Source organism: Pagrus pagrus (assembly GCF_965226575.1).
Source record: "Pagrus pagrus genome assembly, chromosome: 15".
Taxonomy (NCBI): domain Eukaryota; kingdom Metazoa; phylum Chordata; class Actinopteri; order Spariformes; family Sparidae; genus Pagrus; species Pagrus pagrus.
Genome location: NC_140199.1, coordinates 22,361,234 through 22,378,779, shown reverse-complemented (window position 1 = coordinate 22,378,779; position 17,546 = coordinate 22,361,234). Strand labels below are relative to the sequence as shown.

The window sequence follows — 17,546 nt, the reverse complement described above, 5'->3', positions numbered from 1 at the left end:
GTTATGTTTTAGTTGTTGTTGTCGCGGACTGATGTCGTCACATAATGTTTTTTGGCGGTTGTCAAAAACAAAATGGCGCGTTGTCGCCCCCAACTGGCGAGAGTCGACATGGAAAAAGTTAGCGGACATCTCCAGGCAGCCACAACACAGCCCATGTTTAGATAACAGTAGGTCGTGTCTGGTTTGTCACAGGGTAAGGTTTTACAACAATCTGTTATTGTGTCAGCTGACAAAGGATAAATTACCTACTGGAAAACTGCCCCCCGGCAGAAACCTGAGGGCCCCAGCAATGGAAATTAGTTCGTGGTAATTTGGTTAAATTTGTTTAGTATTATGTTAAGGTTGCTTTTCCTTACCAAATTATGGTCTTTGACCTGTGACAGAAGTTTACAGCGTTAATTATTTGTTGTTATTGTTTGTTCTGTTTTGGTTTTGAGTTTCATATGTAAAATACCATTTAAAACCTGTGTGAACCGCTTTGTCCCACTGCGCAATAACCATTTAGGTTTAGCGGCCTTTATTACTTTTCCACTCGCACATCATGAAACAAACACGTGCTTAGTTATATTTAAAAACTCAACCTACAATTTCTGTTCACTGGCAAACGCTCCCTCAGGAGTATAACCAAAAATCAAACCTCTGAGCGAATCCGACTTTCCGCCATTTTACCAAAAGATGGCGACAAAAGCCACCAAGGGGATCTGTCGGCTGTGCTGTCCGTTTAAGTAGAGGACACTCAAGATTAAAAAAATAATAATTATCAGAAGAAGTTTCCCATTTAATTACATAAAAATGTCTGTTTATGAGTGGTAAACAGGAACAGAGAGAGTCTGTTGTTTTTCAGGGGATAATTGTCTTAAAGAAATAGAAGAAGTCTAAAATAATCCCATAGTGTCATTACAGTTTGTGACAGTAATAACGATGAAGGGGAAATCCAGGGCAAAGCCGAGCCTCTTCTCCCAGCAATCTGCTAAATTAGCCTAAACGATGTTTATCACCTCATTATTTAATCTCCATAAGACTCACGTCTGTAATTAGGCTACATGTTGTCTCTCTCAGCACCTCGGACAATTCAGATTCATTTCTTAAAGCTCCACGTTGAACTTTTTTTAAAGGCTCCGGTTGTGACTCATGTGGTCTCTCTGCCTCAAATGGAGATTGTCAGGATATTACACAGCGGAGAGGGGCGGAGAGCTCGACATCTTCTCTTTTTCTCACAGACTGCCGAGCACACAATGACACAGTCCGTCCGGTAAAGCAACATGAACTATTCTGGATGTTTTATATGGATTTTCCTCTTCTCATGGGGTGCGACTTCTGTTTGTTTCTCTTTTTTCTTTTTTTCTTTGTATTTCATTTTATTTCTTTTGGTCTCATAAAATATCCCTGAAACTTACAGGAACAGCTGCGGACAGTGTGAGGACTCTACCTCATGTGATGAAGTACCAAACAGTGATACCTCAGAGGCTGAAGGATTCATCTCTCAGTGATGATGCTGCTACACATCAGGTAACACACTCTGCTCTACTATTTTATCAGTTTATTTAAAAACACCCATTTGTAAAAACACACTAAACTATTTTCTACTGTGTGTGTGTGTGTGTCTGTGTCTGTGTGTGCGCAGAAATACCCTGATGTACTCCAGTACTCTTTGACGATTGCAGACCAAAACTACACACTGTACCTGGAAAAGAACAAGTGAGAAAACTCAAACTGTTCCTTTAGATTCTGGTATATTTTTACACATACTGTGCTCTCTTTCTTGATTTGTCAATATTATTGAAAAAAAATACACTTTTATTTTACAGAGGTCTTATCGGAAACACTTTTTCTGTAACACACTATTCGGACCAGGGCACCCAAGTCACAAATACGCCAGATTATGGGGTATGTAGCTTTGCATTCTTCATTACTATTTCACTAACATTATCATAAATCCTGTACTTATGATCAGCTTGAATTAAAATGTGATTTATTTTTTAGTTAGCTGAGTCTGTCAGAAACACAAGTTTAATGTAGATGATTTACGTGCATGTTTAATTGTTTTCTTTTTTATTTGTTTATATATATATTTGTTTTTAGAACGTAGTATACTTGTAATCTGACTTGATTTTCCATTTCGTTTGACTTCATTCATTCTTTTCGAGTCACTGAGTAAAAACAAAATAAGGGCAATCAGATGTCTGAAACCAGGCTGCCATATATGACCAAAGATTCATCTTATTATACAGGCTTGAATGCAGTAAGTACAGGATATCCTGTGCCACCTATTCACCTAGTATAAGTGATTTAGTCACATTTGATTTCCTGTGCTGGTTCTTTTTTTGCGGTTTAGTAAAACAATGTTATCATCAATCTAAACTGATGACACAGCTCTGAACTGTTAAATATGAGTAACAGGGTTTTTTAAAATGCAGATCTTGCACCAAGAAGTTTGATCTTACATTTCTGACCTGTACTTATGGTTTCAGCATTTCCAAAATACAACAGGTTTTGCACTTGTGACAAGATTTTTAAGGCTGTACAACACAAATAACAGAACATTAAATTCATATTTAAGTAAATCCCTTAGATCAGAGTCATTTCCATCAGCGTCATCTATGTAAGTCCTGTTAAGGACATTGTATGCAGTACATGCCGGAATATTCCTCATTTCAGAATATCACATTTCCAAATAAACCTAAGTTTCTCAACTACAAACTTCCTCTTTATGAGAGATGCATCATTTCACACTGCAATGATTGAGTCTTATGTGGAAGAGGAATCGACATATAAGGTTAACATTGTCATTTCATCTGACCATGACACATACTGTACACAATATCTCCTGCAAATTAGACTGCAATGCTTAAGAAAAAGAAGTGTGTTGAAATCTTTCCTTTGAGTCTTTGACAAATAATTCATGTCTGCTCAGGTTCACTGCTACTACCATGGGCACGTTGTGGGAGTGGAGGACTCCTCTGCCAGTGTTGGACTGTGCTCAGGAATCAAGTGAGTAATACTGGATGAATATTTTCTCATCCTGTATTTCTAATTACTAAAAGATGATTGTTTTTCTAAATGTAATTAAATCCATGATGATTTGAGACTGTGTTCCAATCCAAAGAGAGGATCAGTCCCTCAGCATCCATTTGCTCCATCACGAAGACCATTAAGACTAAATGTACTGTAGCTCTGTGTCTAAAAACGTGAACCCAATCAACAAAAGCCATAGAAACTTTTCTGTTTAAAGCCACCTTCTGTCTGCTATAAAATACATTTCTGTTATGATAGATATATCTATTATCTATCTGTTTGTGATTTAGATATGTTGAAGAAATAGAAAAAAAATTCTTTGTGCAATGTTTTGCACTACAGGGGGTTTGTGCGTCTGCAGGACCAAATGTACCTTATCGAACCCCTGGACAGCACAGAGGCGGGACAGCATGACAACAAACAGAGCTCTGTAGCTCACAGTGACGAGGGTCTTCACGCTGTTTACAACTACAAACACCTGAGGAGGAAGAGAAGCTCCTGTTCCCATGGAAACACAACCACTTTCTATGATCATGGAGCTCGTCCGTCTGGACTGTTCCAGCTCAGCAGTCTGGTAAAGACACACAGTGTGGACGCATATAGATACACACCAGGGTTTGGAGCCTGATAGCTGATATCTGAGATCTAGTATTTTGTTAGTCATTCTTACATTTGATGATTTTAAGCTAAAAACAAAAGTGGTATTCAGTAAAATACTACTACTTACTATAGCTGTGTAAACATTTTACGCGTGATACTTTAAAAGCTTAACTGATACATCGGTCTTGACCTATCACAGATATATTGATATGAAATGATATGAAACGTTTATGTCATTTTGGACAATAAACTTTATCTGTATTAACATATCAGCCCAAATATCGGTATTCAGTTCAGTACCACTAATTAAGATAAAACAAAGGGAATTTACAAAAGGGAACATGGTTGCAAAAGTACAAAAGACACCAAGGAAAAAAGAAACATACAGTAACAGATAAATAGTTAATATTGTTGTAAATGATTACTGGATGTGACTGTTAGCTTCAGTGTGCATCATTTTGTATATTTTAATAGATAAAGTCATGAAACTGAACTATGAAAGGCTAAAACTCTACATTAAAGCACTGTTGATCACTGAGATACTTTAAATACCCTGAAACCAAAATTGTATTGTTCACTTCCACTATGTGTTTATTATATCATTTCTGTTTAATTCACTGTAACTATATTTGCTGATTTATAAATGGTGCAGATTTGTTTTCATTTTTGTTTTTCCATTGTTTTGAAAGATGCTGTGTAAATACAGTTTATAATTTACAACTTGTCAAACCATAACAGCCACTTTGTGTGTGCACACACACACACACTACAACTGTAGTTGTTGATGTCTTCATCTTCCTATCTTCTTCAGAAAAGCAGAGCTCAGACCAAAGAACGCACAGGAAAACCCAGGACAGTGGAGCTGGTCGTGGTGGTCGACAACACAGAGGTTTGATTCCTTTTTTTCCTCTCTCTGACTCAGTCTGTTATTGTAGATGTAGTCTTTAAATGATAATGATTTTGACTGATTGTGTTTTATATCTGAAATGCTGTTATTTGTATTACTAATTGAAGTAATCATTTCTTTTCAGTATAAAAAGTATGGCAGTAAGAAAATAGAGGGCAGAGTGCTTGAAATAGCAAACCATGTGGACAAGGTATGTTTGTTTCTCTGAAATCTCCCAATTAAGATTATTTGACCTTGTTTAAAAGAAAACAATCTACCGATCTTAGGGAGAAAAAACAGCCAGGACTATAAAATAAGGGCATTATGAAGTTAAAATGAGTGTAAAAGCTCATTTTGTGTAATTTATGTAATTTCTCTTTTGGACCAAAAGTATGCTGTGTATTTTTACCAGTAATTGAGCATTTCTTCATTGCCAGCAGATAAGATTTCCACTTTTCTCACAATGCAGTGCAGCCACGTGTAAGAAATCTGTCCTGATACTATTTGTTCTTTCCTGACTGGAATCTGACCAATAAAATGAAGGAAAAGTTCTCTCGCTGTGAAAATCTAACTTTAACTGTGAATATTCACACCAAAGCTGAAGATTTTCACACATATCACACAATCCTCTTTGCATACTCTGAAAGAGCAGAGCCATCATGAATGCACCATCAGACAGCTCTAGACTCAACAGTGGTTTCCCGGTGCAGCAGATAGACCTACTTTTAGGGACATTTTTTGTGCTAACACGCTGCTCTGTTTCAGCTGTATCGCCCTATGGGTGTTCGCGTAATGCTGGTTGGTCTAGACATCTGGTCGTACAGAGATCAGATAGAGGTCAACAGTAACCCTGAGGTCACCCTAGGCAGGTTCCTCGAGTGGCGTCAACGTAGCCTGCTGCCAAGGACCAAACATGACAACGCGCAGTTTATCACGTAAGGCGTAAAAAGACGACACTAAAAAGACAATGCCAAGATGATGTGTTGAGCTGTTAGTGCAGGTGACTAAACGTTTTTCGTCTTCTTCATTCAGAGGTGTGGATTTTGATGGTTCCACTGTCGGCTTAGCCAACACAAATGCAATGTGCACCTCCAACTCCGGAGCTGTCAATGAGGTGAATGTGCTTTTTTGTTTAAAAAATGCAAAGTTTCAGTGTTTCTAAAGGAAAACAATTGTTTTACTCTACTCCACTTTTTTCCAGGACCATAACACTAACGCGATAGGAGTGGCCTCAACTATTGCCCATGAGATGGGTCACAACCTGGGCTTGTCCCATGACACTGAAAACTGTGTCTGTGGCTCCTTGACAACCAAAAGAGGCTGCATCATGTCTGAGAGTGTTGGGTAAGCTCACTTTTTTACCTCCCCAAAAACGTGACTGCTCTTAAACACAAGTAAAGCTAGTAAATACCTTCTCTGTCTTGTGGTCTCTTTTTGTAGCATGGTGTACCCAGAGCTGTTCAGCAGCTGCAGTCAGCAGCAGCTCAGCAGGTTCTTGGATGAGGTCAACCCTGCCTGTCTGCTGGATACTCCCTCTACCAATCGCATCTACGGAGGGCCAGTGTGTGGAAATGCTTTCCTGGAGCCTGGAGAGGAGTGTGACTGTGGCACTGTAGAGGTTTGTGCACACAGGGTGCATACACACAATCACATTAAAGCACACAAAAAAAGAGTGGTTTGTAATATTCTGCACCCTGCTGTCATTCATAGGAATGTAAGAATCCTTGCTGTAATGCCACTACCTGCAAACTTAACGCAGGAGCTAAGTGTGCAGAGGGAGAGTGCTGCCACAACTGCCAAGTAAGAAATACTCACTATGTCCTCTCTACATGTGTGAAGTAACACTGATGCTAATTGTGTTACCATTCAGCTAGACACTGTCTGAGTGTGCCGTCTGGCCGGTTATGTGCAAGTGTATGTATTTCAGTCGTCCGTACATCACCATCTGTGATTCTCTCCACTCTACAGCTGAAGGCGACAGGCATCGTCTGCCGACCGAAGGCAAGAGACTGTGATCTGCCAGAATACTGCACTGGCTTCTCGGCCTCTTGTCCGACTGACGCCTACACCCAAAACGGCCTTCCCTGCAACCGTGGAAAAGGATACTGCTACAATGGACAGTGTCCTTCCCGACAGGAACACTGCAAGAGACTTTGGGGACCAGGTAGAACACCAGTGGAGGTTTAGATGTGCTTTATATCTGATTCATCAAAAATCTTTAGTCTGCAGCCATTTGGTTTCGTCTTAATTCCATTTAGATGCTGAAGTAGCTGCAGATGCTTGTTTCGCCCAGAATGGAAACTGCAGAAGGACACTGTTTAGCCAGAGATGTTCAAGCCAGTATGTAATGAAAAGCCAAAACAGCTCTGTAATAGCCTAATGAACAGTGTGGTGCTGTTGGTTTTGGGATTAGTAATTTGTGGTTTTTGGTTACAGAGATCAATCCTGTGGGACACTTTACTGCTCTGGTGGCTGGGAGTTTCCAGTCACATCCAGGAAGTTCTTCAACAAAGTAGGAAATGGAATTATATGCAATGAAGCAACAATGAAACCCGAAGATAACTACCCTGCAGATCTGGGCAAGGTCCCTACCGGTACCAAGTGTGGTAACAACATGGTAAGAAAACCAGTGTAAAAAGTACCCAAAAGTAGTACATGAGTAAAAGTAAAGATATAGTGTGAAAATATTACTTTGCCAAAAGTGACAGTCACCCATATGAATAGTACTTGAGTAAAAGTCTAAAAAAGTATCAGATATATATAAAATGTACTTAAAGGAGACCTATTTTGCTTTTTTTGTTTTTTTAAAATTCCTTCCGTCAGTGTTTATATATTCTTGTGCATGTAAAAGGTCTTCAAAGTTAAAATAGTCAAAGTCCACACCAAAAGAAGCTCCTCTCTCCCACAGAAAACACTGCTCCTGAAACGCCTTGTCAGTAGTCCCGCCTTTAATTCTGTGACTTTGTGACATCACACCACATCACAGAGTCACACATTTGCAATCATTTATGCCTAGTGGCTAGTTTGGCATCTAAGAATTGATTCAGCTCAGTTGCTTTGTTGTTGGTGGTGCTGGGTGTGAGCTGACCAATCAGAGCAGACTGGGTATTTGGGAAGGGGGCCATAAAGAGTCAGGAGCTAAAAAAGAGCGGAAACTGATGTGAATTTTTGAACACTACAGCATGTAAGCCTTTACCATTAGTAACCTAAAATAAAATTATCAACATGATAATGATTAATATAAGTATCAAAAGTAATTTTCTGGCAATAAAGGTATATAAGTATGAAAAGTACAAGTAAAAGTAAAAATATGCATTTATTTACATATTGACTGACTAATTATCAGACCCCAGTTCAGCATTTTTCTGATTATTGGAATAAGTGTTTAGTTTTTTTTTCTTTTTCCAATTGCCGATAAAATAAATGATCAAATAAATAGGAGAGGAGAGGAGTAAAAGTACAATATTTGCCTCAGAAATGTTGTGGAGTTGAAGTATAAGTAGCAGAAAAAGGAAATACTCAAGTAAAGTACAAGAACCTAAAAACTGTACTTAAAGTAAATGAAGAAAACTGCCTCTGTTGCTGTTAGCAGCTTGTATCAACAAAACCTCTGTGGCCTCCTGCCTCAATGTCCTCACATTATCTTTCAGGTATGCTACAACCAACGATGTCAAGACACTAGAAACATAAAAGTGTACGGAACAAACGACTGTTCTGCTAAATGCAGCAACCACGGGGTAAGACGATTGTTAATCTTGCATCATTTCGGAGCATTATGAGCCATGGCAATATGACATTAATGTGAGTTTGATCCCTGGCAGGTTTGTAACCATGAGAGCAAGTGTCACTGCAACCCCGGCTGGGCGCCGCCTTACTGCGATGTGCTGCAGTCCGAGCTGCCTGAAGGTAGGTTATGCTTGTCTGGCGGCACATGTAAGCACCGACAGTCTGTGTATCTGCCTCTTGTATGCTTGACCTTTTAATGACCATGCTGCCTTTGTCTGCTCTGTTTTGCACCAAGATTTAATACTTGAAGTAGATTTCTCATGGACTCGCAAACAATTGTGCTCTGTTCCGATGAGCGCAAACAGACACTCATTTAATGGAATTCCCCCATTAGTGTGTACAAATGAAGTAATGACATTACAGTACATTTTGTTTCCGGAGAGGGTGACATATGAAGTTACATACTCATCCTTGAGCAGAGTATTGTGATAATCAATGTATGGGATTGTGTGTGTGTTGTACAGAGGGACGTCTGGTGGTCTATATCGTGTCTCTGGTGGTTGGCTTACTTCTGCTGCTAGTCCTGGTTATTGGGAGTTTGATGTGCTGCATCAGAAAAAGGAGACCTACAAAGAGGTAAAGTTAACCCTTCCTTGTGTCTGTTAAATCACTCTGTTCATGAAACGATAAAGAAAACTGTTTATCTTGTCCACCTTTAATCTTAGCTTCTGTCTATATTTCTTCATAGATGTTTCCAGTCTACCTCAGGACAAACCAACCCATTGTTTCGGTCGAGCAGTACACGAGGCAGCCCTCGCCTTGGGACCACACAGATCAGTCAGCCTATATTTGTGGAGTCTTCAGCCACTCAAGCCTGTAAACCTCTGTCCTCTGCTCCTGCCAGACCAAATACTGGAGCGCTGAAGCCCAGCAGAGCAGCTCCAGAGGTGAGCTTCAGCACCAGAGTGTAGTCATATCATGACATCTTTTTGTCTATATTAGAAATGATATTTACATTTGTAGCAACTGTAGATGGCAAAAGTACAATGTCATTGTGGTGATTAGTTTTGGGTAATTAGCCCAAATTAAAAGCTTCGAAAAGTGTCCCTGAGCCACACACTGAAGACCAATGAGCTCCAGGAATGCTTTTCAAAATCATAAACAGGCAATCGGCACGACAATGTTTACTTGCACATTAGTTTTCCACTATTTTTCAGATTATGACAAAATTCTGAATTTGATAAAGGGCGTGGAAAACGGCATATTCTGTTTGTTTTACGGTCAGCTCTGCACCTTGCCTAGTCAACAGTTTGCAGGGCTAGGGTAGAGATGCATGCAGAAAAGAAAAGAGGAACGCACCTACTCTAAACATTATTATTATAAGACTTTGATGATGTCGTCTTTTTTGGAATAAGGGCAAGCAACTCAATATTCTTTGCATGTGAACGTAGTCATTGTAAGTAAGATGCAGTAACATTAAAGATTATAGTTAAAGTCTGTTTTTGTCCCTTGCAGCCACCTAAGAAATTCCCAGCTGTGCCTCAGCCATCAATGATTCAACAGGTAATCTTGTCCACTGTTGAGTCTTTATTTAAACGTAGCAATTTTTATATGTAGAATGGCAATTCTTATATACTACGGTATAACACCTATTAAATAAATGTTTTTCTTTAGTTCGTAAGGCCGTTCATGCAGCCATCACCTGTTCCAAGCAAGCCCATCTACACTGAGGTAAACCTGCATACAGAATTTAACAATATTTCTAATTTCCTTTTAATGACACAAATTGTTTGCTTTGTTAAATTATGTTTTGTTGTTGTTTTAATGTTATTTTGTCTTTTTTTTTTTTTTTTCTCAGAAAAAGCCCCTTCCTCCATCCAGACCTCTGCCACCACTGGCATCAAAACTGGTAAGTGACATTTCAACTCACTTTACCTATAATTTTCATATGCTTTTCATATGGAAAAAGCAAGAAAAAGTCTAGTGCCTGTTGCAGTCACAGGCCTCTAATGAGCACATCAATTTATTTAATTGAAATCAAATGAAGCAGCTAACCCAGTTAGCACAAAGCACACTCCCACAGCAAAGAGCAGTAACTGCCGAGCTAGGGACTGAGTTTGTAACAGCTAATTTGCTTAATCTGTTTTGGAGGAGAGGCTGTGAAGAGAGGGTTTGAAAGGACGGGGGAGAGATTTTTAATTTGGATACTTTCAGAAGTTAGCTTGCTCTTGTGGTTTCTAGAGTCTTACCAACCCCAGCTGGAATTGTAATTGCCATTACTTTCGTGTTTCAAACGTGAACATCTCCTTTCTAAGATCACGAAGCCAAAGCCTCCGATGCCTCCAGTGAAGCCGAAGCCCTCTGCAGTCCTGTCTCCACTGCCACACACTCAGCTGGTATGTATTCAGACGGCAGCCAGAGTCAACCAGAGTTTCCATCCTCTAAATCCTGGCAGTTAGCATTCAAGCATTCCTGGTGTCATTAAGGGCATTCACGTTTATAAAGAAGTCTGTGGTTTTGGACATTGTCCCAACATAGCAGTGTCATGAGCAAGCAGTGGCTCAGTGTTAGTCAGTAAGCACATAAACTTCTCTCTGGCCACCACTGAGACAGATAACTTAAGTGTTTGGAGAAAGAATTTATGAGTTGAAGTGAGAGAAGCTAATCAGCAGCACGTTTGTTAACAGTACTTGTTTTTCTAGCTTGCAGGCAGAGCTGCCCTGATGCCCCCCAGCAGGCCCAGATGACAGAGGACCTAATTCAGCTTGGTGTAAACACTGAGATCCTCTGACAGAGGACACTGTTGTGGTCCCACCTAGAAGGACTTGGAAATCCTCTCAGGAGATGCTCGTCTGTTTTAAAGTGGAAACAAGATCCGCTGAAGGATCAGCAACAATAAGTGACAGAGCTTTCCTGTCAATTATGGCCTCCTTCAAGATTAGCGCCGTCTGTCTCTTGCTTATGTAAGCCTTCAGTCTGTTGATGAAAACCTGAAGCCATGATTGACAGACTCAACGTCTGTGCTATATAAATGACAAATGGCTGTGCTGCCATGATGATGGTTATTTTCTTCCTATTTTTCATTTTTAAGGGAATTCTCTCTGCCTTGATCCTTGGATATGTGAACACTTTATGCGACAATTGCACTATCAATGCTGTAACTGTTTTACTAACTGTTACTGTTCTCTCACATGGTTTTGGTACTGCTTTTCTAAGAAATAATGTTAAGGGATTTTAAAATGTTGCACCGATGTGGGAACCTTAGAGACTTTTAAATTAAGGATGTAAAGTTCTGACATTTTCTTGAACTTTTTTGTACTAACAAAGGTATGCTTGACTTGTGAGACTGAATTATTATTATTTGTGTGTGTGTTGACTTGATACATGTTGATTGTAATTCTTCAAGGGATTTTATATCGCATATTCTATGCAGCAGACTGTCTCTCACTCATGATGCCTGATGGAGGATTCTGCCTTGGATTTGTCTTGAAAACTTTGAACGGTTAATATTTATTGAAATCTTGTTTTCTTGTCTGTTAAACGGAGCTTACAATAAAGAAATAAATCGCCACAATCAATGTCTCTGTCCATTTTCTCCGCCTCTGGTTACACCCAGAGGCGCTGTGTTGGCATAGTTCATTAGCGGTCGCCTAGCAACGCCTTAAACAACCTGTTGCGGAGGGAAGCTAACAGGCTAAGGTTAGCTCTGTAAAAACAGTTTCAACCTTTACAATAAACAGATGTCGTTTTAAGAAAAATGGACCGAGAACTGAACGAAGAGGAGCTCCAGGATTTGTACGCATGGATAGACAAAATACCTCTGTCCCGGCCCAAAAGACACATCACAAGAGACTTCAGCGACGGGGGTAACTAGTTAACTTAGCCTTTGAGCTTTGCTAGCATCCCCAGGGAGGTGCTAACTAGCTAAACAAGCAGCAGGAGTATTACATCTGTCACCTAATACTATCTTCTTTTTTTCTCAAGTGTCTGTTTGTTTATTTACCTGTGAGCTGACCCTGCCTCTCTGCTGAACCCTCTGTAGTGATGGCTGCAGAGGTGGTCAAACATTTCTTCCCAAAGCTTGTCGACCTCCACAACTATATTCCTGCGAACTCCGCACAGCAGAAGTTCAGTAACTGGAGTGTACTCAACAGGCAAGAAACCCGCTCGTATTGATTTATTTGTCTATTCAGACTGCATGTGTTCTGGAGTGGAGACAACTGAACAAAGGCTGCATGAAGGACACACAATCACCCCTCAGCTAGAAAGATTACAAATTTCACAGTCTGACTTTGTTAATATGCCCACACCTCCTCAGAGCACCAGTACACAAACACACACTGAACAAAAAGTTAAAAATCCCAACTGATGTTCAGCACCACCGCCATGGGCCTCTGCATCAGGTCGTGAGAACCAATCCAACACACACCCACTCATCCTCTCCCTGGCCGCTGATATGGCACACAGCCAGCTTCAGATTTATGGGTCTTCACTGTAAACACATTGGCCCCTATGGTGTTTATCATCATCATCATCGTGCATCATCCGTTAAATCACTCTCAATTTACTGTTCCTATTTCTAACTGGTTTAGCTAATTAGAAACATCTGTGGTGTTTGTTTTCTGTTTATTTTATTTCCACTGTGGACAGGAAGGTGTTTTCCAAGCTGAACTTTCACGTGCCCGAGGAGACAGTGAGGAGGATTGTACTGAGCACTGCCGGAGTGATAGAGCCTATACTGTGCAGCCTCAGGGAGAAGATAGACAAGAAACTGGAGCACACTACAGAGGATATACTGGTGTGTACTGCATGTTTGTGTATGTTCTTCCAAGCCACTTTTTGCCTGCTTGAGTGTTAATTACAAAATATATTAATCACTGTGTCCTTCTCTCCTCTATGTGAATCATAAAGCTGGCCTCAGTCTTTGTGAGAAAAATATTGCAGGTGGAAAAATAGCCACATTTTAAATACATTTTTCCTTTGAACTCAGGATTTGGAGTACTATGACACCAGGGAGCAGGAGAAGCTTCATACAGGTAGAGCAGCATGTACACAATCCCTAACATGTCTTTTATTTCGTTACCAGTTTGTCAGATCTTCTGACGTAACATCCTGTGACAGGACATTAGTGTAAGGATTTCTTCAGAAGAAGTTTTTGCATGTAATTCTTGGAAAAAGGGAAATCAACCAAATAACAGAACTTGCTGAATCAACAAGATCATGATGACTGTGTTCTGCCTTCACGCCTTGTGCAAGATATGACCTTATTTCAGTGTCATCTGTGGAGTTTGTTAGCTGACACAGTCAATCTGTAAACCCTGACTGAGGCTACACAGCCCCAAATTTACCTTTTTTTAGCACAGAGAGGGAAGTTTAATGTGTAATTTTAGACTGTTGTAATGGTCCTGTGTCTACTTGTCAGCGTACAAACACAAAATCAGCACATTAAAGACACAATGCGTTGTTTTTTGTGTCTGTGATCTATCTGCTTCCTGCCGTCTCTTGCCTGTCTTGATATTGTCAGCCTTTTCTGCTGTGCTAACAACTGTCAGTTGATGCTAATCTGTTCCTGTCAGAGATATCAGTGACCACACAGAGACACAAACATACCCAGGTTTAACAGCATCAGACAGGACTGATTAGAGAAGGCCACAACCTTTAGGTGACGTGTCTCCCTTCCGTTTCCAACACCTCATCTGTCCCTGAAACCACCCTGCAGAGCTGACCTCAGGCCAGGACCTCCTCCCTCTGCTCTTTCCTCTCCCATCTACACCCCATTTACAATCAAACACACAGCTCGGCTCCTCATATCAGCTCTTAACATCACCAGGTGGCCTTTATCGCTGGCCTGAGCTCAGCACTGCTGAGCTTAAAAACCTCCTCATTTCTCTCCGTCTCCGTCTACTAATCTTTCCTCCCAGTTCCTCCCTCTTTCTTTCTGCTTACATTCATCACCTATCTGCCTCCTGTCCTCCTCCCTTTAGTCCCTTTAGAGTTTTTACTCATCGTGTTGTGCTCACGTTTTAGTCGGAGGAATGTTACAGTTTTGTTTTGTTGTCTTCAGAAATTCGTCAGACTGAGGCGAAACGGCCTGTTCAGCTGGCAGGAGATGAGACGAAAAAAGACGACAAGAGCAGAATAAAAAATGGGTATGACCACAATTTTGCTTTTAATTGTGAATTAAACAGCAGTCTTTATGATAATAACGTTTCTTTTGAACTTTTTATTGTAAAGCAAGCCGCAGCCCACAGTGCAGTGTTACTCAGACATGGACCCAGCTTTCCGACTAATCCTGCAGGAAAAAGAGCAAGCTGTCATGGCTTTGCAAGAGACTGTGGAGGTGCACACACACACACACACACACACACACACACACTTAATTCCTGGAAACAGTCGGCTGACTGGTTGAACATCTGCAAACATAAGTATCTTCCGTTTTGATGCCCTGCAGGGGAAGAGCTTTGTCATACTGTTTTAACACCTGAATTATTGTTGCAGATGTGTGTGTGTGTGTGTGTGTGTGTGTGTGTGTGTGTGTGTGTGTGTGTGTGTGAGAGAGAGAGAGACAGTCATTTAGGTGTGTGTGTGATACATATGCGTCATGAGCTGTGTCAGCAGTGGTTGGTGAGTCAGTTTCTGCTCAGTGGATTTAACTGTTTTCTTCTTCTCTGTCTGTGGCCACATCTGCAACATCTGCATGTTAAGAGGGAGGAAGAATATTCTCACAAAAGTGCAACATCATCGTAACGCTAAACTTTCAGGAGTTTTTAATCAGTTAGGTAATTCACACTTAACAAACCTCACCGGGAAAAAACCTCACTCGTCTTACCATGTCCTTTTGCATCCTCGTGTGTGTGTGTGTGTCTGTGTGTGTGTGTGTGCGTGTGCCTGTAGATCCTGCAGATGAAAGTGAGCAGGTTAGAGCATCTGGTTCACTTGAAGGACATGCGCATTGACGATCTGACGCGGCATCTGGAGACGTACAAAGCAAAAGGCAACGCACGCTGATACAAACATGTACATCAACGATTTATAATAAACATTCACACACAACAGGTTAAACAGTCGTAGCTCTGAGATACAGCCCTCCAACACTGACTCCAATGAACTCTCACTTTGTTGAACATTTAGGATCAGATCATACAGTGCAAAGGTCTGAGGTTAATGTCCTACCAGCTCAAATGTATCACGCCTGTTGAAATGCACCAGATGTTTTATGTTTCGTCATTTTACCAAGTGTGTTTTTGTGACGTAAACACATTGATTTGGTAATTTCATTTTGTTTGTCAGACCATTCACAGTGCACAGCTGTGATATAATAATCACTATAATAGCAATATTTTTGCATTTCATGTCTCTGTGTTGAAATCTTGTCTGAGGAGATTCTACTGAAAATACTTTATCCGGCTGTTTCGTGAGGCTTCGAGTTCGTAGAATGTGTTTTGCATTTTGTTTGTGGATCTGCAGCCTTCTCTGACCTTCTGTGCCTTTACTCAGCCCAAAACTTCAGACTGCCAAGTGCTCACTAAATCAACAATCCACATGAACTTTCCAAAGTGTCTTTTTGAATATGCGCAGGGTGTAGCAAACAAGCAGAGTAGAGATTTGAAGCTAAGATATTAATCAAACAAAGGTACATGCAGTGAGAGACGTATATCCACTGTTACCGTCACTTCCTTCCGAGTCTAAAATTGCGTCATTCATTTTCTGTGAAACTCTAGTTCCTCTTTAAGTGTGTCGATTGGTCAAAGACATAGCGCAGATATTAATGACCTCATTTTCAACTATCTGCGTGTTGGATTCAGAATAAATGTGCAATGAAGCTGACACATGACCAAATATAGTAAAGCGTCACTGGCATTGATCCTGCTGAGCTGTATCAGCAGCCGCTGAAATTCTCCAGCTGCCTGCTGCTGAGGCAAATTTGGTCTTGATATTTAAACATTTTTCATCACTTCGAGTGGATACAAGATTTGTGCCACACTCTTGTAGATAATAATTACATATGAGCACAACCAGGAATGAATAACACTAATACATGTATTATACAGTAAACAATGTAAATGTGAGTAACACTGATACACATGTTTACGAGCCGGTCTGCCTTAGCCAGGCAGCATTGTTCATCAGCAATATGAATGAAAAGTTTGCAAAAACACTATTGTTACTATTATTAATCATACATTTAATTATTGACACATGTTTATCAATAACTGACCAAACATCTACAAACGTCAAAAGGATTTTTTTTTTTTTTTTTTTTTTTTTGATAAAGTAGCACAAAACAGCTTTCAAGTCTCGAAACTGAAATATTCATATTGGCATCAACTTTCAAAGACTTCAAACTGTAGAGGAAAATATATTTGTATTAAGAATACATCTTTACTGTTTACTGTAGTGAAGCAAAAGAAGGCAGACAAAATCACAAGTAATAACCAGGACATGGTGTAGCAGACTAGTCTATAATGAAGACACCATTTTGATATGCACTGAATTATTTTTTGATAGCTACAGTCAGAATTCAACAGGTGTTAAAGGGATACTTCATCAATTTAATAGGCTAACGTTCCTCTGTAATGCTGCATAACTTCCGAGAGACCATTTAGAGATATTGAGAGAGTTTTATTCCCAGTATGAGTAGAACTCCACAAATGCAACTCCATAGCATTTTTCATTACACCTTCTCTGCCCCGAGTTCATAATGAAGTTTTAAGTAAAATATTTTAAGTCCTACTCACACCAGTAACAGGTACACCGAAAGTAATCTGCACGTCTTCATGAAATACTTGTGCTGGGCAACCTAACCACTGACATGTCAGAAAAGCTCTCCTAGCTTCCTTCTATTTTCTTTGTACTGGGCCTTTTACTCCCCATTGGCATTTTCTTCCTCAGGATTGTACATCGTGTATCGTTCAATAAAGTGTGTCATTGAAAATAAAAATAAAGCTTGGTCGCTAACATAATATGTGCATGTAGTTTGTTCAAAAGACATTTGTACCTTTGTCCTCTGTCTTGGAAACCATTACTCTTTTGTGGAGCAGTATATTCTCCAATAGAGTAGATTGAATAAAAGTCAGTGGTGACACACAGTTAATCAGCTACTACAGCTTGCTCCATTTTGGATTCTCCGGCTCTCCGTTTCTTAGGATAGCACTGTCAACACACCTTACAATATTCAGTGACGCAGATGTACGGCCGAGAGTTCGTCAAAGTAAGGTATTATTGAGTTTATTCACGTAGATCCTGTGAAATTTACCACGAAATCTTTAGTGTTTTACATGCTGTGACTAAGCCTTTATTCATGCTAATGCTGATGACG

General features: G+C 40.1%; 3 protein-coding genes across 6 annotated transcripts in view; 2 read left to right on the top strand and 1 right to left on the bottom strand.

The window, feature by feature from the left end:
- Nucleotides 1–5,956, bottom strand: part of LOC311271098 (uncharacterized protein) — a 36,897-nt gene extending 30,941 nt beyond the window's left edge. Inside the window, exon 1 of the mRNA XM_084376559.1 lies at nt 5,913–5,956. Coding sequence (XP_084232685.1) covers nt 5,913–5,944 — 32 coding nt within the window. The 5' untranslated portion in view covers nt 5,945–5,956. The remainder of the gene's footprint in view (nt 1–5,912) is intronic.
- adam8a (ADAM metallopeptidase domain 8a) lies at nt 32–11,801 on the top strand (the record flags this gene model as incomplete). Of its 3 annotated transcripts, none has more annotated exons than XM_084376554.1 (25): nt 32–167; nt 1,400–1,509; nt 1,625–1,698; nt 1,809–1,887; nt 2,915–2,991; nt 3,358–3,589; nt 4,427–4,504; nt 4,647–4,712; nt 5,267–5,436; nt 5,534–5,615; nt 5,703–5,845; nt 5,942–6,119; nt 6,212–6,301; nt 6,470–6,665; nt 6,760–6,841; nt 6,938–7,118; nt 8,152–8,238; nt 8,323–8,407; nt 8,752–8,863; nt 8,976–9,174; nt 9,743–9,790; nt 9,902–9,958; nt 10,086–10,136; nt 10,543–10,623; nt 10,930–11,801. In XM_084376554.1, the coding sequence occupies 25 exons, from the start codon at nt 32–34 to the stop codon at nt 10,972–10,974; spliced, it is 2,739 nt and encodes a 912-aa protein (XP_084232680.1). In that variant the 3' UTR covers nt 10,975–11,801. The 3 variants fall into 3 exon arrangements, with proteins under 3 accessions (XP_084232680.1, XP_084232682.1, XP_084232681.1); XM_084376556.1 differs by having other exon boundaries at nt 32–299; XM_084376555.1 differs by lacking the exon at nt 32–167 and adding an exon at nt 348–1,308.
- A 70-nt stretch (nt 11,802–11,871) lies between these two features.
- Nucleotides 11,872–15,774, top strand: spef1 (sperm flagellar 1). 2 transcript variants are annotated; one of them, XM_084376564.1, is made up of 8 exons: nt 11,872–12,093; nt 12,270–12,381; nt 12,878–13,025; nt 13,218–13,263; nt 14,292–14,376; nt 14,462–14,567; nt 14,933–15,001; nt 15,122–15,282. In XM_084376564.1, exons 1-7 carry the CDS (start codon nt 11,985–11,987, stop codon nt 14,972–14,974), a joined length of 648 nt encoding a protein of 215 aa, XP_084232690.1. In that variant the 5' UTR covers nt 11,872–11,984; the 3' UTR covers nt 14,975–15,001; nt 15,122–15,282. The 2 variants fall into 2 exon arrangements, with proteins under 2 accessions (XP_084232690.1, XP_084232689.1); XM_084376563.1 differs by lacking the exon at nt 14,933–15,001 and having other exon boundaries at nt 11,874–12,093; nt 15,122–15,774.
- Nucleotides 15,775–17,546: the final 1,772 nt, after the last annotated feature.

Coding starts and splice junctions, on each gene's coding strand:
- spef1 (XM_084376563.1), top strand. CDS start 11,985: ATGGACCGAGAACTGAACGAAGAGGAGCTCCAGGATTTGTACGCATGG. Junction 12,382..12,877: donor AACTGGAGTGTACTCAACAG/GCAAGAAACCCG, acceptor CACTGTGGACAG/GAAGGTGTTTTCCAAGCTGA. Junction 14,377..14,461: donor AAGAGCAGAATAAAAAATGG/GTATGACCACAA, acceptor TTTATTGTAAAG/CAAGCCGCAGCCCACAGTGC.